The 17,926-nt window shown below is 36.9% G+C and overlaps 1 protein-coding gene across 1 annotated transcript; it reads right to left on the bottom strand.

The window, feature by feature from the left end:
* Positions 1 to 12,138: 12,138 nt before the first annotated feature.
* On the bottom strand, positions 12,139 to 15,197 carry LOC121416780. Its single transcript, XM_041610254.1, has 2 exons — positions 14,238 to 15,197; positions 12,139 to 13,841 (listed from the first exon to the last, which is right to left on the bottom strand). Exons 1-2 carry the CDS (start codon positions 14,976 to 14,978, stop codon positions 12,474 to 12,476), a joined length of 2,109 nt encoding a protein of 702 aa, XP_041466188.1. The 5' UTR covers positions 14,979 to 15,197; the 3' UTR covers positions 12,139 to 12,473.
* Positions 15,198 to 17,926: the final 2,729 nt, after the last annotated feature.

A 17,926-nucleotide genomic window follows, 5' to 3' on the forward strand; every position in this document is an offset into this window, starting at 1 on the left:
ATGTAATTTGGTATGAGATCAATTTTATTTGTAATGATAATTTTAGTACATTTAGTTATGATTCATGCCAAAAAAATTATCAATATACTATGTTTGTTATGTTATGGAAAATGTATTCTATACGAATTATGTAATTGCAGAAGTAAACAATAAAATCAAATCAAATCCAGAACTTCTCTCTGCTAGTACGGACTGAGTCAGGACGGGTACCTAAAGATTCGATGCCTTGTAGCATCATGTCAGTGATGGAATGGTTAAAATGGCGGCCAACTGGAGTGTCCAGCTTTGCTGTGTTGACGGTGGATCTGTGCCCGTAGAATCGTTTCTCGAGTGTGGTCTTGGTTTCCCCTACGTATTGTACCCTACAAACTCTGCAAGTGATGAGATATACAACATTAGTGGTAGTGCATGTGATGTTGCCCTTGGTTCGGTGAGAAAGGCTGGTAGAGTTGCTGGTGAGAGTGTCGCCCTCGTGAATGTGTATTTCACATATAATACACCTGTTGCTGGTGCATTTGAAGGTGCCATGCTGTATGGGAGAAGAATGGTTAGTGAGGGAGGGCAAATCAGCACGAACAATGAGGTCCCTGAGATTTGGTGGGCGTCGGTATGCTAGAATGGGAGTATCGGGAACGGCCTGTTGGAGACGATCAGAATTGTGTAAAATGTGGTGGTTATCAAACAGGATATTGCGGAGAGGGGGTAGATTGGGATGGAAGGTGGTCACAAGTGGTATTCTGTCGGTATTCTTCTTGTCACTTTTAGGTTTGAGAACTTCAGATCTAGGGAGAGAACGAACTTTGTTGATTGCCAGTTGGACTGCCCTGGCCCCGTGGCCCCTGGCACAGAGATGTTTCCGCAAATTCCTGGTATGGAAGGAAAAATCAGGGTCCTCGGAGCAGATGCGGCGAAGTCTGAGGGCTTGACTGTAAGCGATGACGGTTTTGCAGTGATGGGGGTGGCAGCTGGATGAGTGGAGGTATCGGTGGGTATCTGTGGGTTTAGTGTACAGGGTAGTGGTGATACCGTTAGGCCTTTTCTGGACTGAGACATCAAGGAAGTGGGTTTCCTGTTGGGAGAAATCAGAAGTGAATTTGATGGTCCTGTGGAAGGAATTGATGTGGTCAATGAATGTGTGGAGGCTATCTTCCTCCCTGGTCCAGATGAAGAAAATGTTGTCTATGTAACGCCACAAAATCCATGGGCGACAGGGGGCAGAATCTAACATCTGCTGTTCCAGCTTGGTCATGAAGAGACAGGCGATTGAAGGAGCCATCCGGGTGCCCATTGCTGTGCCGAATATCTGTAGGTAGTGCTGGTCCATGAAAGTGAAGTTGTTTTTTGTTAGTACATGAGACATCAGAGATTTGATATCGGATATGGGGGGACTGGAATGGCCACTGGCGGCCAAGGCTTCACATGATGCTTGGGTACCTTCATCGTGGGGAATATTGGTGTACAGTGAAGAAACGTCCAAAGTGCCGATGATCGCAGTCTCGGGTATCTGGTCCTTGATGTCATTGAGTTTCCTGAGAAAGTCTGGAGTGTCGTGGATGTAAGAGGGTGCACGTGAGACAAGGGGTTTAATGTGATAATCAACAAAAAGTGAGATGTGCTCTGTTGGGGAACCATTTCCTGAGAGGATGGGTCGACCAGGGTTGCCAGGTTTATGGATCTTGGGGAGGAGATAGAAGCGGGCAGGTTTAGCATTAGTAGGGGAGAGAAATTTGTGGGCCTTCTCAGATAGATGCTTGCGTTCTTTCATGTCATTCAGTGTCGATTGGATCTGTAGGGAGAAATTACAAGTGGGGTCAGAGTCAAGAAGTGCATAGTGAGATCGATTGTTGAGATGTTTCATGGCTTCATCGATGTACTGCTGGCGGTCCATGACGACGACGGCTGATCCTTTGTCTGCAGGCTTGATGATGATGTCGGACCTGTTTTTGAGTGATGAGAGAGCGTGGCGTTCTTCTCGAGGAAGGTTGTCATGTGCTCTGGTGTCGAGGGTATCTGTGGAGCAAACTTGGGATGAGACAGCTTGAATGTAAGTTTCAAGGGAAGGAACTCTATTCTTGGGCGGAGTCCATGTGCTCTTCCGGTAGAAGGGCTCAGGATCAGAAGGAATTTCATCTAAAAAGAACTCTTTGAGACGTATCCTGCGATAGAATGTAAAGAGGTCTTTGCTGAGAGCTATCTGTTCAACTTCTGGTGGCGTTGGGCAAAACTTGAGCCCTTTAGAGAGAAGAGAGGTTTCTGCTTGGGAGAGAGGGGAGGATGAGAGATTAACAACCAAATGGGGGATGCATCATTGTTGTTGGTATGTCGTCTAAATCTGTTTGACCGTTGTCGCTTCTTTGTGAGGTTACCTATTTTCTTGTTCCTGCGTTCAGTGAGGAGAGACCTGTGTTTAGAGAGATCAGATTCAATTTCATCATTATACTGAAGCCACTGGGTGTGGGTACAACAAGAACGTAGTTCGTCTTCCAAGCTACTGATGTCAGCTGAAAAGGAATCAAGAGAAGCAATACACTGTTCAGAGAGAATGTTAATTAGTCGAACTGAAGCTCCATGTAAGGTCTGGTTCCAGCGTTTGCGAAGTTCAGGTGTGAGAGTACCGAGACCGGGAGTGCAATGAAGTTGGAGGCCTGTGGGTATAATGCGATTGAGGGAATAAAATCTGTAATTGTCCTGGTGAAAAGAGGTCTTGAGGGCCTTCAACTTGATCTTCCTGAGCTGGTGAAATAAAGATAGATGGTTAGTCATGGTAGAAAAGAGACCTAGAATAAAAAATGTGTAAAACAAAGAAAATGGATATTCATAACAAAAATAAAAATGTAAAGAAAGAGAAAAGTAAAGTAAAATAGAACGGACCTAAAACAATAAGAATAAACAAAGTTAATTAAATCAAGCTGAAAAGTAAAATAGACACAGAACAGATTAAGACCCTGGGATAGAAAGGAAGTATTACAAAATATGGGAGAGAAGGTAAAATAAGAACAGACAAAGATACCGGAAAAAAAAAACAAGTAAAACTGTGGAAGGAAAGTAAATAATAAAACACTAAAATACAAAATATAAAGAAAGAGAAAAGTCTTAGTAAATTTAAACTGGACCTAAAACAGAATGAAAATAAGAATACACAAAGTTAATTAAATCTACCTGAAAAGTAAAATCGGCACAAAACAGATAAGAAAAGACCCTGGGATAGAAAGGAGGTATTCGGCACAAAACAGATAAGAAAAGACCCTGGGATTATCTTATCTCATTGAGATAAGAAGACGCTAAAATCATTGCAAATCGGTATTCTGAAAATCTTCTTAACGCGTTCTTATCTTTGTGAGGACTGCCTTCTTCTTATCTTCAACACGCCCATTTTTAGGATATTACCAATCAAAATGCGCTTTATATTGGCAGTTTAACCAATGAAAGCGTTCCTTATGTCAAGAGAATATCATGGGCGCTGCGCTGGCGCATTGCGCGAAATGGGCATTTTATACGCAATGACTGATTATTATTTCGAGACACGTGCATAAAATGAAGAAAGAAAGAAGAAAGTAAAGGAAAAAAGTAAATAAAGCATAAAATAGAGATGAAAGGAACAAAGCAGAAAATAATGAAAGAAATAAATAGTAAACAAAAGTAAGCAAGTAAAAAGATAATAAATTAAGGAAAAAGAAATAGAACGATTATCAATGATAAAGTGAAGAAAGAAAAAATAAATGAAGAAACTTAAAGGAAAAAAGTAAAAGGACAAAATAAAAAAGATTTTAAAAATGGATAAAATGAAGTAATAAAGAAGCGAAAAATGTAAAAAGTAAGAGAAGAGAGGAAAAGGAAAATGGAACAAAGAAATAAAGATGAGAGAGAAGAAAATTAAAGGAAAATTAAAGCAAAATAAAGATTAAAGAAAGATGAAAAGAAAGAAAGGTAAATTCAAAGAAAGAAAAGGGAAAATGAAAAGTCAGGAAAAGTGAAGAAAGAATTAAAAAAAGAAAACGAAAAAACACTAATGGAAGGAATAAAGAAAAAGATTTTTTAAATTGATAGAAGACAGACACAGAGAGGAAAGTAAAAAAAGAGAGTAAATAAAGAATGAACGGAAAAAGAATGAGCGAAATAAAGAATAAAACACAAGAAAGAAAGTAAATAAGACACAAGAGTGTCAGGAAGCAGAAATAAACAAAATGAAAGAAAGAACAAACGAATGAACAAAACAAGAACAAAAGAACCCCAAAATGGAAAAAAGGAAAAAAAAATAAGGGGAACAAATTGATATTAAGGGAAGGAAGAAAGAAAGAAAAAAGAGGAAAAAAGGAAAAGCACATATAAAGACGAAAGAATGAAAGAAAAAATAAGGAAGAAATAAAAAGATTACAAAAATGTGACGGAAAAAAGAAAAATTAAAAGAAAATAAAAGGAAAGGAAGAGAGAAAGGGGAATGAATAAAAGCAGAAATAAAGATTTATTGAAGAAAAGAAAGAAAGGGATAAAATGAAAAGGGAAAATAAAAAGGGAGAAAGATGAAGAATAAATGAAACAAAGCAAAAAAAGGTAAAGATTCAAAAGAATAAAACAAAAGATATAAATAGAGAATGAACTTAAAGAAAGGAAGAAAGACAGACAAATAGAAAGTCAGAAAGACAGATAGATAGAAAGGAAGGAAGAAAAGGAGAAAATAAATAAAGAAAGAAGGGATAGAAAAAAAGAAACGGAAAAATAAAGGGTAAATGAAAGAAAAGGGGTGGAGGAATACTTGTGGGTATTTGTTACTACTAGTGGCCATCGATTTTAAGCAAGAAAAAACGAGGAAATCGTGAGATGTGAAAACCCTCTAGCTATCTTAAATATTATCGTAAATCCCATGAAAGATAAGAAAAAGATAAGAACGTTTTCAGAATACCAATTTGAGATCGTGACGTAGATAAGAACAAAATTAAGATAAGAACGTTTTCAGAATACCGCCCCTGGGTTTTTTTTTGGAATAGCAGAGCGATACTATAGGCGCCAATTTTCTGACAGCGGAAGGGGCGGTGGCGGCGTCATGAATATCGGATCCTAACCGAAGGTTTAGTTTTTAAGTGTCATCATAGTAACATACAGATTGAGGGGGGGGAGGGGGCTTGAAAGAAAGAGAAAGGCGGGATTGTTTTTTAATAGAAAAGGAATTAAATCGAAAGGGACAATGGTTAAATATGAAATAATTTTCTGAATATTATGTCAAAATTCATCACAAAATTTGATTTTCCTTATAACGCGACAAAACAGTTGCTCGCTTGCAACTTCTTATAGAGTCTACGTGATGCCACAAATGTAGCCCTGTGAAATGTTTGGCACATTACGCCAATGTAGACAAATCTTTTTTTTCTTTCAAATGGTTATCGACTTACTCTATGCACCCTTACATATAAAACAAACAGTAATATGAACCTATTTTATCATCATTACAGGTTGAAAAAATATCACTCATACAAATGGAAATATCCAATGGACAAGCATCACGTAATATGGCCAGATTCCTGATGAAATTGCCGACACTCTACGGAGTAATATTTTCATTTTTTAGGTAAAAATGTAAAAAAAAATCCAGCTCGCACATCGCGCTCGCATTATTTGATTTTTAAAATATATAACGTCTCCGTGATAAACTGCATGCAGTCTTTAACAGGTACCTTCAATTTCCACCAGTTCATTTCTGCTCGCGCTTCGTGTTCGTAATAATTATTTATTTGCATGCACATCTTATTTTAGGAAAACATTGCAAAGAATGTTATAATTTTAGGACAAAATACATAAGATTTAAAAAAAAATAGCTCGCGTATCACGCTCACATTATATAATTAAGGATTATGATATTACATATTTATGTTGATTTATAAGAATAAAGCTAAGAAGACTCCTTCTTCAGAGAAACCAAAAATCATCTTCGAGCGGCCGATCGGGGAAAATATGACTAAAAAATGACCCCCCCCCCCCCCTATTTGGCGAAGGCTGTTTTGCGTTCATTACTATAACACTCTATGTAGCACACTTTACACATTACTGCTCTCTCTGCTGGTCGAGAAATAAGTGCTTTATTCATACATATGAAACATGTGGTACCGCTCAGGGTCCAGGGTATTATATAACTCTCTACAGGGTGGTGAGGGGTAACCATGGGAACAGATTAGATAGGGTAAGGGATGGAATGTGCTAACCCAGAGAAAAGTTTGCTCCTGGGAAATGATGACAATATGCCAATGCATGGAGGCCAATACAAACACAATAGGCTGGATCCGCCCCTGGAACACCTATAGGCAATGCGAGTGCGAGCGAAAATTTGATGTAGTGACATGAAAGATTTTTTTTTATTTCCATGTCTTCCCCTCATCTTATTTTTTTCACTCGTCTTCCTCCTCTTTTTTTCTCCTCTCTTTTAATTCCCTCTTTTTGTCTTTATTTCTTTCTTCCCTTTTTCATGTTTTATTGCTCCGGCAATAGGGGGGGGGGGGTCCTCGGCCCCCTCCCCTGGATCCGCCTATGCATATGGATAGCAGTGGACATCGTTCTGTCGTTTCAATGGTTTACTTTCAATTGGTCTAATGCCAACTCGTCTGCTATCATTTGGTCTACCATCAGTTCGTCCACTATCCACATGGTCTAACTGCCATTTCGTCTAATAACCAAGTTGGTCCAATTGCCATTTATTCCATGTGCCATTTGGTCTAATTGAACTAAGTGTTAATTGGGCGAAATTAAGGAAAATAAAATTGATATTAGACCAACTAGTTATGAGACGAAATGGTCAAAGACGAACTGGTGATAAGACGAAGTGATGACTGGACCAAATGGTTATTGGACCATGGTTGTTAGGCGAAAAGTTAATGGACAGACTTGCATTATACTAAATGAATGTAGACCCTGTTGTGAGTGGACGAATTAGCAGCAGGCGAGTTGGTTTCAACCCGGCCGCATACCGCCCAGGCAAGCAAAACAAATTCACGACGAAATTCACGACGTCGTGAATTTCGTCGTGAATAATTCGCGACGAAATTCACGATGTCGCGAATTTCGTCGTCAATATTCAAATTGGCGACGAAATTGGCGACGTCGTGAATTTCGTCGTGAATAATTTGCGACGAAAATGACGACGAAATTCACGACGAAATTGGCGACGTCGTGAATTTCGTCGCCAATTTCGTCGTGAATATTCGTGATTCGGTCTATATGCGATGTCCCTTCAGGGCCACCACAGTATTCCGTTCAATTCATACAAAAAAATCTCATACCAATAAGTGCAAGCTGGAACAAAATTGAATTAATAATACATGTGAGATAGTGTTAGCTATTCAAACAATGGTTGAATTTGAATGTTACGCAGATCATGACGTAACCAAGATCTGTGATGTGACAAGTGTAAATATTCCCCATTTTATTTTACCCAATTTTTTAATTATTATTATTATTTTATTCGGCATACAGAATCAAATAAAATATTACAAACAAGTGAATACAAAATGCAATAGAGTCATACAAATCATAATATAAAATTCAAGACAAAATTACGTTGTATCAGGTGCGTCTGGTCAAGCTGCCAGGGTATGGAAAAAGTTAACTTTATAACTATGGTCCGCAGACCTTCCTCCCCATACCTGACCAGACGCACCTGATTTTGATTGAAATAATACATCTATATATACATGTATATCAGAGTAAAATACATACATTTGGTAATGGTCATGATGTATAAACGAATGGAGAAAAATTATGAAAAATTATTAAATCATTGCATATAATCACTAATTCAAAAACATAAACATAACATAATCATTGTTTAACGGCCTTGTTTTATAATGCTTCCAGGATTACATGTACATCAATTGCTGTGATAGAGTGAGAAACAGTTTTATGTAAACGGAATGAAGATATGCTCAAAATATAAAGTGAGAAGTTTATACAGTTGTATTTTGACATAATCAAAATTTATATGAAATATTGCACCTTAGGGATATCCTTTGTTGTTTATTAGTATTGTTGTTATTGTTGTGATTGTTAATAGTGGTAATAGTAGTAGTAGTTATATTAGTAGTAGTGTAGTAGTAGTAGTATATAGTAGGGGTAGTAATAGTAGTATTGGTATTAGTAATATTCATAGTGTATCACCATGGGTATTATAATTTATACATGTAACACAATTATTGCCCTTTGTTTGTTATTAAAATTATCACCAACTGTTCACAATCAGAATTTTAATCAATGTTATTACCGGTATTGATAGAATTAATAGCAGAAATGTAATTTTTATCAGCAACTCTTTGAGGAATAGATAGAGTCACAATGTGAATGTATTCATTAATTTAAATCATGTACATATAAAGGACTTCAAGTGTAAGCACCAAGTGCTGAATCGAATCAATAAAGCGTCATTACGTAGATCTCTAGGAAGAGTTTCCCACAATCTTGGGAATGAGTTTACGGCAAAGGATCGAAGTCTCTCAGTCCGAGCAAACATATGTTTAAACTTCAGATCAGAGGTGTATCGTGGGTTTAAAGCTATGAGGCTGTTTACACTATCACATGATATGTTCTGAAAAAGGCACTTCATTATAAATGATATCAATATGAACTTCCTTCGAGACTGCAAAGATGACCAGCGCAACTGTTGCAACCTATCGATGTATGACATTTCTCTCCGTCTTTGTTTCAGGACAATCCGTGTAGCTCTGCGTTGTATGGATTCAATTTTATCAATTAATTTTTGCGTGTAAGGGGTCCAAACAGGCAATCCATACTCAATTATAGGTAGAATGATGGATTTGTAAAGGCAGAATGTGGCACGGGGGGAAAGGCCAGATGAAACATTAGAAAGTCCATCAAACCACACCAATATGTATTTTTAAATCGAATGACATGCAATACAAACCGGACTCTTTCGTGCAATCTGCCCCTGGTTCCTATACCTATCATGCAGAAATTCGTAAATACCAAAGGGAACTTCTAAAATAGCTTAATCTATAGACCAATTTCACAACGTGAGAGGGCAGCAGAATGGTCGCCATGCTGCGGTGGGCGAATCAACTTTTATAGTACACAAGTCAATAGGGTATTTGGTACATTCGTTCGATTTTTTTGGACCAATTGAGCAGATTTCTTGTAAGATTCACAATGAGCATTAATCGGAGAAGTTCAGGTCGCCGCTGTGCTGTGTTCAATTGCCACAACAATTGGAGAAAGCTTCAGGATTGGAAGCAAAGTGAATATGAAATTCTCTCGCCTTGTACTCATGAAGCCTGTTTGTGTGTGAAGCCGTACTCCCTGCATAGGTTTCCAGGCCGTGATGAAGGAATGCGTCGCCAGTGGATAAAAAACATCAACAGAAAGGACTTAGATGGAAATATCAGTCCCTCTCTCTCTCTCTCTCTCTCCCTCTCTATCTCACACTATCCCTCTCCCTCCCTCTCTCACACACTCTCTCGCTAGCCCCCCCCCCTCTCTCTCTCACTACCCCACTTCTCACTATTCCCCTCTCCCCTCTCACTATCCCCCTCCTCTCACACATACTCTCTCCCCTCTCTCATCCTCTCTCCCTCTCTCACTCTATGTCTCGTTCACTCTCCCGCTACTCTAACACAATTTACTAGCAACAAGAAGTGAGCTCCCTGATGAAAACCAACAGCGATTCTTGGTCATCATCAACTCACTTTTACTGACAAAACTAAGGGGAAATAGTAGCCAAAGTGCAAAAATTCATCATACCTTCATCGGTCAGATATGGCCATTGTCTTACATCGTCTACCCAGGTGTCCATGCTTTATTTTATTGTTTTATGATGAAGTTAATGACACAATATCAGAGCTTATCTGTAATCTTTCATTGAATTTGTACACAGAGCCAATCGCCGTCAGCGCACTTGCCCACCGCAGCAATGACGTCGCCGATAGAGGGCCAAATACATAAACCGGTCGTGAAATTGGTCTATACACAAGCAGGGGTTAACCATCGCCGTTTCACAATTTCGCTTATCTCAAACATGCTCTATTTAAATGTTATGTTTTCATTGCATGTTTTCTTTTATTTCTTTCTCTCATATCATTGACTCCTTCTCATCACTTAGTTATACCTCACTACACACATGCATTGCCCTATCTAGTCCCTATTTCCAAATGTTGGGATCGTTATTCGGCTTGCTGAATTGGAATTCGAAAGTATTTACTACTAAAAATATTTATGTAGTATTGGGATTCGTTCCTCAGCAACGGAATTTCCTTTCAATTCTATTGACGACGACGAGTTTTTGTTCAAGCTTCATGCAGATAGGAAAATCACTAGAGCTATAAATAATCCCGAATACGACAACAGCATCTCTTATGATTTAAACACAATCTCAGCAGAGTTGCCCCTTAACTTTGATGACAATGACCCAGTACAACAGTTTGCTTCATCTAAATACTATACGGTAAATGAATACAAATCAAATAATTTGAACAATATAAATGAAAACACGTCTCTTTTACATTTAAATATAAGGAGCCTGAACAAGAATTTTGATCAGCTTGATCTACTTCTAGAACATTTTAATTCACATAGTAGCCCTATTATTGGTCTGACTGAAACGTGGCTCCAACACTCTAGTAACTCTCTTTTGAATATTGATGATTATTATTTACTCTCAAACAACAGACATAATAGACCAGGAGACGGTGTTGGTATGTATATACCGGACCGACTAGATTACTCTTGTTTAAAAAATCTTACCCACATGAATGACAGTCTTGAATCACTTTTTATAGAGGTTAAAAATAAACACAGTAGGATTGTTATAATAGGGGTGATTTACCGCCCTCCACAATGTCCCCATGATGATTTCTTAACAGATATCCAAAACATTTTACAAAGTCCAATTATTCAAAATAAACACTGTTTCTAAATAGGTGACTTCAATGCCAATTTGTTGCAGTCCAATCCTCAAGGATTTCCTCACGATTTTCTTGAAATGATTTTTTCGGCTTCTGCACCATAACTAAACCTACGAGCGTAACGGACCGATCTTCCACATTAATTGATAACATTTTTACTAATATGCAAGAAATGCCTTTAGAATCAGGAATCGTTATTTCTGATATATCTGAGCATTACCATATTTTTTTTGTAGAACTACTCTTTTAAACACACGAGATGAAAGTCGTAATTCTAAAATAAAAACTCGATGTTTAAATGCCAGAAATTTAGAACGCCTCAATGAAAATTTACGTACAGTTTACTGGCAACAAACTTATGATTCTAAAGATGTGAATTAGGCTTACGATAATTTTATTGATATTTTAAAGGATAAATTTGATATTTGTATACCATTTAGAGAACGAGTGAGTAACTATAAAAAAATACCCTAGATCTCCATGGGTGACTAAATCTATCTTAAGATCGATAAACCGGAAAAATAATCTGTTTTATAAATACAAAACTAATCCTAAGACTCGTGAAAAATACATTCGATATAAAAATATTTTGACCAATTTACTACGACAAGCGAAAAAACATTATTATGCAATGCAATTTGAGCTTAATAAAAAGAACATGAGAAACACATGAAAAATAATTAACAGAACATTCAAAAGAAACAGCAAAACCCAAAAATTATCAAAATCAAATCAGAGACTAACGATCTTATTGAAGAACCTCAAGCGATAGCTGAGACTTTTAATTCGTACTTCTCTCAAATTGGAGAAAAACTTGCATAAAATATTCCGACAACTGGCAATAAATTATATATATAAATCATCTTTATTTCATAGTCAAATAGAGAAGTTACAATAAACCCAGGTCCTCTGCCAGTGATTATGGGACAAATTCCCCTTCACTGGCAATAGGCAGGGTGATAATACATAATATTAATTGAACAATTCATAAGGTACAATACATATAGTAAGATTTAACACATAATTTACATTGCATAAGAAAGATGAAAGTTACAAGCATGTTAAATGAAAAAGAAAGGTGACTGTCTCAATGAAATGAAAGAGAGATGAAGAGAGGGACCAGACAGTAATAAGAAAATACAAAATTGGAACCATCACTTTGTGATAAAGATATATATACATATCGGTACGCATCGCCACAACGAAAACAGTGTTACGTACTTATTCAAGTTTATAGAATCTTGTTATGATAAATATTTCCATTATGTGAACTATTGTAATTATGATGTTTTAAAATAGATAGACTAATAAATGTAAAAAAAAGTTCAAATTGTTTATTCTGATTGACATTTGGAAGTTATAGATATTACTAATAATCCATTGATTTAATGAAATATATTGTTTGAATGATTCACATTCTATGTATGTTATTATTAGACAGTAAGTATACATGTAATTGTTTCATAAACGTCACTGAATATAAATTATAATTTAGAGATCACAATACCTATATCTTGAGAGAAAAAAAAGTGGAGTTACTCATCTTTATAATGGTCAAAATTATCAAGCAGATAAAGAAGGCTAGCTTTGGTTGTTTTCCGGGACACTGAGCAATGGGGGCTCGGTCCAAGTTGGTTGGTCTTTTGCAAGGAACAAAGAATAGCTAGTCATGATGCTCATCTTGCTTATTCTATTCAACATCGCTTTGTTTTTCTTCCCTAGTTTCATCGTTTTGAGTAATGATTTGATTCTAACTTTATTTTGCTTAGACACATAACCTCTTGAACCTACTTCTATACAGAAAAGTTTGCATGAATATCCCTGGTCAATAATGTCATTAGTTAGAGGTGCATACTTATTGCATTTGCTCACATGACGTGAATCAATGTTCTGTTCGAAGGGAACTGTGAGCTCAACAACAATGACTTCTTTATTTTGGACAGATGAAAGAACAAGATCGGGTCTTAGTGGAGTCGGTAGAATATTCATAGGAATTGTGGGATGATTGGCTTTGTCAGGAAGATCTACTCGGAGAGTGTAATCTCCAGATATTGATGACTGAAGACACTCGTATATCGCATTCAAAATGTTGTTGTGTCTCCATGTGTATCGACCTTGTTCTAACATGATTTTGCATCCATTTAGAACATGCAGGAGGGTCTGTTTATTTCCACACAGTTTACAATTTGCCGAGAGTTTTTTACCCCATCTCTGAAGGTTCCTGAAAGTAGGGAGACAGTCAATAGATGACCTGACTGCAAAACTAAGAACTTTGGATGGTAGGTCGTATATAATACTTTTCCAGGTGAGATCTTCCTGCTCAAGCCTCATGAGCTCCAAGAATTTACCTTGGAGCAGCAATCCCTCAACCTTATCGGTCCATATATCTTGATATTTGTTTTTAACAGCACATGTGATATTTGATTTCACTTTCGACCATTTTCTATCAGGCGTGGTGTTCATTGCAATGTTTACCATATCTCTAGCATCAGTATTACCATACGACTTCCTAGAGTAAGATTCTTCTCTTGCTATACATGCCGTCATAGCGGCATTGACTCTTTCATCAGCACGAATAAGGCAATGTGCTACTGTCTGTGCATGACATTCGCTATAGACTTGGGAGATGGTAGGAATATCCATACCTTGTTGGCAGTGAACAATTGCAAGTGTTGCCCCTTGTGGCATATTCAGCCACTTCTTTAAGAACCTTGAGCTGCACTTGTCAAGACTAGATCTTTGCGTCTTAGTGAGGTCATGCACAGAAAGCAGGAATTTAATTGCATAAAGAAAATATTTCGTGTATATTTTCAGTTTATACTCTGGACGGATACATACAGAATCTATGTTGTTTAAGGTTGTTTCTATTTTATCTCTTATCATATTCATGCAACCATGAGACGAACCTGTGACCCATGTACCAAGAAATTTCTCAGGAGAATCTTTAACCTTAGTAAGGGGGGTGCCATCAATTCGAAAGATTACCTCTTTCATTGAACCACTACTTATTGACAACGATTTACATTTAGGTAGTTTTAGAGAGAAATTCATTGATCTAGCAATTCTTGAGATTTCGTTCATTAGCTTCTGATGTTTTGTTTTGTGATTTGTAACAAGAATAAAATCGTCAGCATATGGTAGTGTTATAATCTTATACCCGTTCAATTCATATCCATGAGAATCTTCAAACGTTTTAAGGAAACTTATTATAGGGTCAAACACCATGATAAATAGTACTGGAGAAAATGGGTCTCCCTGAAAGGTTCCCTTTTTGAAAGGAAACCTAGATGATTTCCATCCCGGTCCTTGAACATAACCATTAAGTCCATTATACAGAGTTTTAACATATCTAATAATCGAAGGTGGGATCCCATTTCGTTCAAGGGTATGAGCTATCAAATCGTGATTCACAGATCCAAACGCATCCGCGAGATCGAAAAATGTTACATGAACTGTTCTCTTCCTATGACGGGCATCAGCGATGATCTCCGTAAGGCATCTCGAGTGTTCTATACATCCACTAACGTCAGGAAGAAATGCCTTTTGGGTTGTGGTATCGATTAGGTTATTAGCTTGGAGGTAACTTATCGTTCTGCTGGCTAGGATCTGGTGATATAACTTTCCTACGCAGGAGGTAAGAGCTATCATACGAAAATTTGAAGGGTCTTTCGTGTCGCCACCTTTGTGTAAGAGAGTTATTCTGCTGTTTTTCCAACATTCGGGTGGGTCCCCCTCAGTGAGTATTTTGGTGAACAGAGTGGCCATAAATCTGTGCGTAGTCGGGAGATTTCTCAGTATTCCATACATAATACCATCATCTCCAGGGGCTGATTTAGATTTCTTTGCTCGAAGGATGTTTTTAATATCTTTAGGTTTAATAGCATTCATGTCAAAACTGGTATCAAATCTATCGGGTAACCAGGGGAACCAGTTCAATTGTGAAAAGTCTAATGGGGATTGCTCAGAGTATTTGGATAGAAAGTACTTATCAGCTTCCTCCTTAGAGAACTGAGGTTTCTGTTGGGAGGAAAGTAGCTTTCCTTCTGAACATTTTTTCGCGAAGTCAAAAAAATTACTCCTGAACATTTTTTCCTGATGTGATGTGAGCTTACGCTCGTCATTTCTTCGCTTTATTTTGTTTAAGAAGCTCACTGTTTTGACTGCTTCTTGAAACGCTTTCCTATCTTCTTCCGTACCATGTCTACCAAATGCTTTTTTCCGCAATTCATTCTTCTTTTTCTTAGCCTCCGAGAGTGTTTTTGGTACATGACTTTGGAACCGACTTTCCCTTTCTTCACGTGTGAATTCACTTTTTCTAGACAGGAAGGTTGTTAGCAGATGTGAAAATTGCTCTCCAGCTACTTTTGGAGAAACACTTTCAGAACCTAATTCAAAATGTAAGGGCTCGAGTATATCTGAAAGTTCATCGTTGTAATTTGTCCATACGTGGCTTGGAAGAGATGGGACATCAAAACGTAAAGCATAGTTTTCACGTGAACATACAAGTACGGCAAGGATATGCACGAGAAGGTAGAACAAGTTCAACGACATGTTACGTAACAGGTAGCACAATACGAACAGAACAATGGTTTCACGGTTACAAAAGAAGAGTATACTTCGAAACCCCGTAGTACATATATGTTTCACCAAGAACAAAACACGGGTAACTAGCCGGGTGGTGTAACGGATAGTTCACGTTACCTTTACTTCGTATTGGCAGACGACTTGACGCTGGAGTTCCACTTAAATTTCTCTAAATGGAGTTCGTTGTAGAAGTCACACATAGTAATCACAATAGTCACAGTGAACATATAGATGTAAACACATAGAAAAGGAGATGTGAGTGTGGCTAAAATCTAGATTTAGAGCAAATTTTTGCAGTGGCTTTTATGTAACCGACTGGACGTTGCCGTGATTTTTTATCTGAGGAAAAATAACCCATCTTCTTTGTTTTTTGTCCCTACTGACCGTGAGAAAATTTTCGGTATACAGTGCGTCCCAGAATAAACGAAACCGAGATTTAGCGATCATTTATCATACCTTAATCATAAATAGAATATACAAATGACCTACCAATTTAAAGCTTAGAATCTCCTCTTTCATGTGATATTACTTAGGTTATTTCTTATTCACGCATGAGTGAGCAAAAACAATTTGAAGAAAGGATATCAAAAACTCATTTGGCGGGGGGTATCTGGGTTTCAAACAGAAAACCACATTTCTGAAAAGTTCAATATCTGCTCTTTAATTTGGTACCTCAATTACAGAATTTGGTCAAGAAATAAAAAAGTTCTGGTCATTTGAAATAAGGCTTGTATTTCCATAATTTCATGAGATAAACGTGTTTTCACCGGTTTCCCACAGAAGCTTTCGCATGGTGAACAAAAGATTTAATGCATGGCTGATCGTCAACAAAACGGAGTGTCGAGTGAGTTTGAAAGCCAGCTTGGAAAACCTCTTCATTTTATGAAATTATTGAAATTCAAGCCTTATTTCAAATGACCAGAACTTTGTTATTTCTTGACCATTTTCTGTAATTTAGGTACCAAATTGAAGAGCAGATATTGAACTTTTCAGAAATGTGGTTTTCTTTTTGAAACCCAGATACCCCCCGCCAAATGAGTTTTTGGTATCCTTTCTTCAAATTGTTTTTGCTCACTCATGCGTGAATAAGAAATAATCTAAGTAATTTCAGATGAAAGAGGGGATTCTAAGCTTTAAATTGGTAGGTCATTTGTCTATTTTATTTATGATTAAGTTATGATAAATGATCGCTAAATCTCGGTTTCGTTTTTTCTGGGACGCAAGGAAAGAAAAGTTCAGGACACGACGAGATTGATAACTGTCTCCTCAAATCAATAATCTTAACAATAGCGACTCCGCTGGCCCATATTTTTAACCTATCACTCACTTAAAATTGCGAAAGTAATCCCAATATTTAAAAAAGGAGACACATCTGAAACAAAAAACTACAGACCAATATTACTGTTACCATCCTTATCCAAAGTTTTGGAAAGGATCGTATTTATTAGCGTAACAGACTTCTTAAACCAACATAATATTTTTTTGGCGAATCACAGTGTGGCTTTCGAGCAAATCACAATACAACTCAAGCGGTATTAAAATGCATCTAAACATTATCACATGCTGTTGATCAAAATTTACATACAATTGCAATATCCCTGGACTTTTACAAGGCTTTCGATACAATTAACCATGATATCCTATTAGTAAAGTTGTCACACTATGATGTTAGAGGGAAAACCTTGGAATGGTTCAGGAAATATTTATCGAATAGAAACTATAGAAAAACAGATAATCACAGTTCTGCATTGCAACCAATAATTTGTGGAGTTCCGCAGGGTAGTATACTGGGTCCCTTGTTATTTATAATATACATAAATGACTTTTGTAAATCTTCTGATGTTCTATCTCTCATTTTATTTGCAGACGATTCGACCTTATTTTATTCTCATGCGAACCAAACTACACTATTATCTACTATAAATCGTGAAGTGAGAGATGTAGTTGAATGGGTTAAAGCTAACAAATTATCCCTAAACATCATGAAGACAAACTTTATGTTATTTAGTAATACTTTGCAAAATCTACCTGGAGACATCCTTTTGGACGACACTCCTCTAAATAGGGTCTCTTCAACCAAATTTTTAGGTCTCATGATTGACGATAAATTGAAATGGAACATTCATATTCAAAATATATCCAAAACTATATCCAGGAATATTGGTATAATGAATAAAATAAACTTTTTTCTCCAAAATTAAAACTTTTTACACTATATTCCTCCCTAATACTTTCCTATCTGGATTATGGAATAATGATATGGGGTAACGCCAACAAATATCTTACAGACAAAATTCTCATCTTACAAAGAACATTATAAGAATTATACATAATGCTCGCCTCGTTCTCATACTAACAATTTATTTTACAAGTCGAATATTTTAAAACTTCCAGATCTATTTCTTTTTCAAACAGGGCAATTCATGTACAAATTGAATTCAAACGAACTC

The sequence above is a fragment of the Lytechinus variegatus genome, chromosome 6, assembly GCF_018143015.1.
Source record: "Lytechinus variegatus isolate NC3 chromosome 6, Lvar_3.0, whole genome shotgun sequence".
Lineage (NCBI taxonomy): Eukaryota > Metazoa > Echinodermata > Echinoidea > Temnopleuroida > Toxopneustidae > Lytechinus > Lytechinus variegatus.

What these genes read in the sequence shown, in the direction of transcription:
- LOC121416780 (XM_041610254.1), bottom strand. Translation starts at nt 14,978, where the DNA reads ATGTTCAGGAGTAATTTTTTTGACTTCGCGAAAAAATGTTCAGAAGGA. An exon ending in CACCTTCGATTATTAGATAT is followed by an intron (nt 13,842 to 14,237) that starts GTTAAAACTCTG and finishes CCCCTTACTAAG; the next exon opens with GTTAAAGATTCTCCTGAGAA.